Here is a 924-nt window from a genome sequence, read left to right as displayed (position 1 = left end):
AGCCTCTGCTCCTGGGACCCAGAATGAAACGTGGAGCAGTGGGAGAAGTGTCCGATCACACGGAGGTGTCTGTGTGCTTTGCGAACACTTCTGGCCGTGCCGTTTGCTCTGTGAACCAGCACTAGGGAAAGCTGTGTATGATCAGGGTTAAGTACCACACAACTCTCTGCTGGGCTGAGTCACAGCTGAGGTGAGATTTTAGTTGGTAGCAGGTTAATCCAAAGTAATTTTTCAAGCTTTTCTCTCCCTTTCAGGACAGGGAGTGGGCTGCACACAGCTCCTGTACCAGCATGGGAAAAGGTAGAGCCTGCACACTCAGTCCTAGGCTGTGCCAGTGCTGTGCTACCTCAGCAGCCTGGTCAGTCATTCCTTCTACTTTAGCTCCCCAAAATCACAGAACAGCCTTGAGGGATAAGGAAAAGCTCCCAGGAGAAACAAATAACCTTCCCCAAACACCCTCACGACACTGCAATGCTGAGACAACACTTGGCCACAAAACACCTCTGCTTCATCATGTGAACTCGAAGTGGAGTTCCCACACCAGGACAAGGATAACACCCACAATTCCCCAAGGGAAACAGCAGTGGGGTTCAGAGCAGTGGGGTTCAGGGAAGGTGAGTACAGACCTGGCTGTGGGCCTGAGCCTGCCCTAGTGTCTGCCCGTAGTAGGCAGCCTGCTGTCGGTAATACTCGGCCCAAGCCATCGTGTAGTCCGGCTGGGAACTTGCCTGAGAAGCAGCACTGGCAGCATGACCTGAAGGGAAAAAAAAAAAATAAATGGACAGATGAGCAATTCTGTAAATCCAAGCCCAGGCTCAGGATCTCCTTTTGGCAAGCTGAGATGAGCCAGCCCCTTTCAAACGCTGCAGACATCTGGCAGAGCGGCACCGGCTCCGCTGTGTGATACGGCAGGACAAGCTCCGA

At 52.8% G+C, this 924-nt stretch overlaps 1 protein-coding gene across 1 annotated transcript in view; it reads right to left on the bottom strand.

Annotated features, from left to right (window-relative positions):
- Nucleotides 1–626: 626 nt before the first annotated feature.
- FUBP3 (far upstream element (FUSE) binding protein 3) overlaps nucleotides 627–924 on the bottom strand; it is a gene marked incomplete at both ends in the record, with an annotated part of 29,417 nt that continues 29,119 nt past the window's right edge. The window contains one exon of the mRNA XM_009075508.1: nucleotides 627–754. Coding sequence (XP_009073756.1) covers nucleotides 627–754 — 128 coding nt within the window. The remainder of the gene's footprint in view (nucleotides 755–924) is intronic.

The sequence above is a fragment of the Acanthisitta chloris genome, unplaced genomic scaffold (genome assembly GCF_000695815.1).
Source record: "Acanthisitta chloris isolate BGI_N310 unplaced genomic scaffold, ASM69581v1 scaffold35815, whole genome shotgun sequence".
Classification (NCBI taxonomy): Eukaryota; Metazoa; Chordata; class Aves; order Passeriformes; family Acanthisittidae; genus Acanthisitta; species Acanthisitta chloris.
This window is presented reverse-complemented; position numbering and strand designations above follow the sequence as displayed.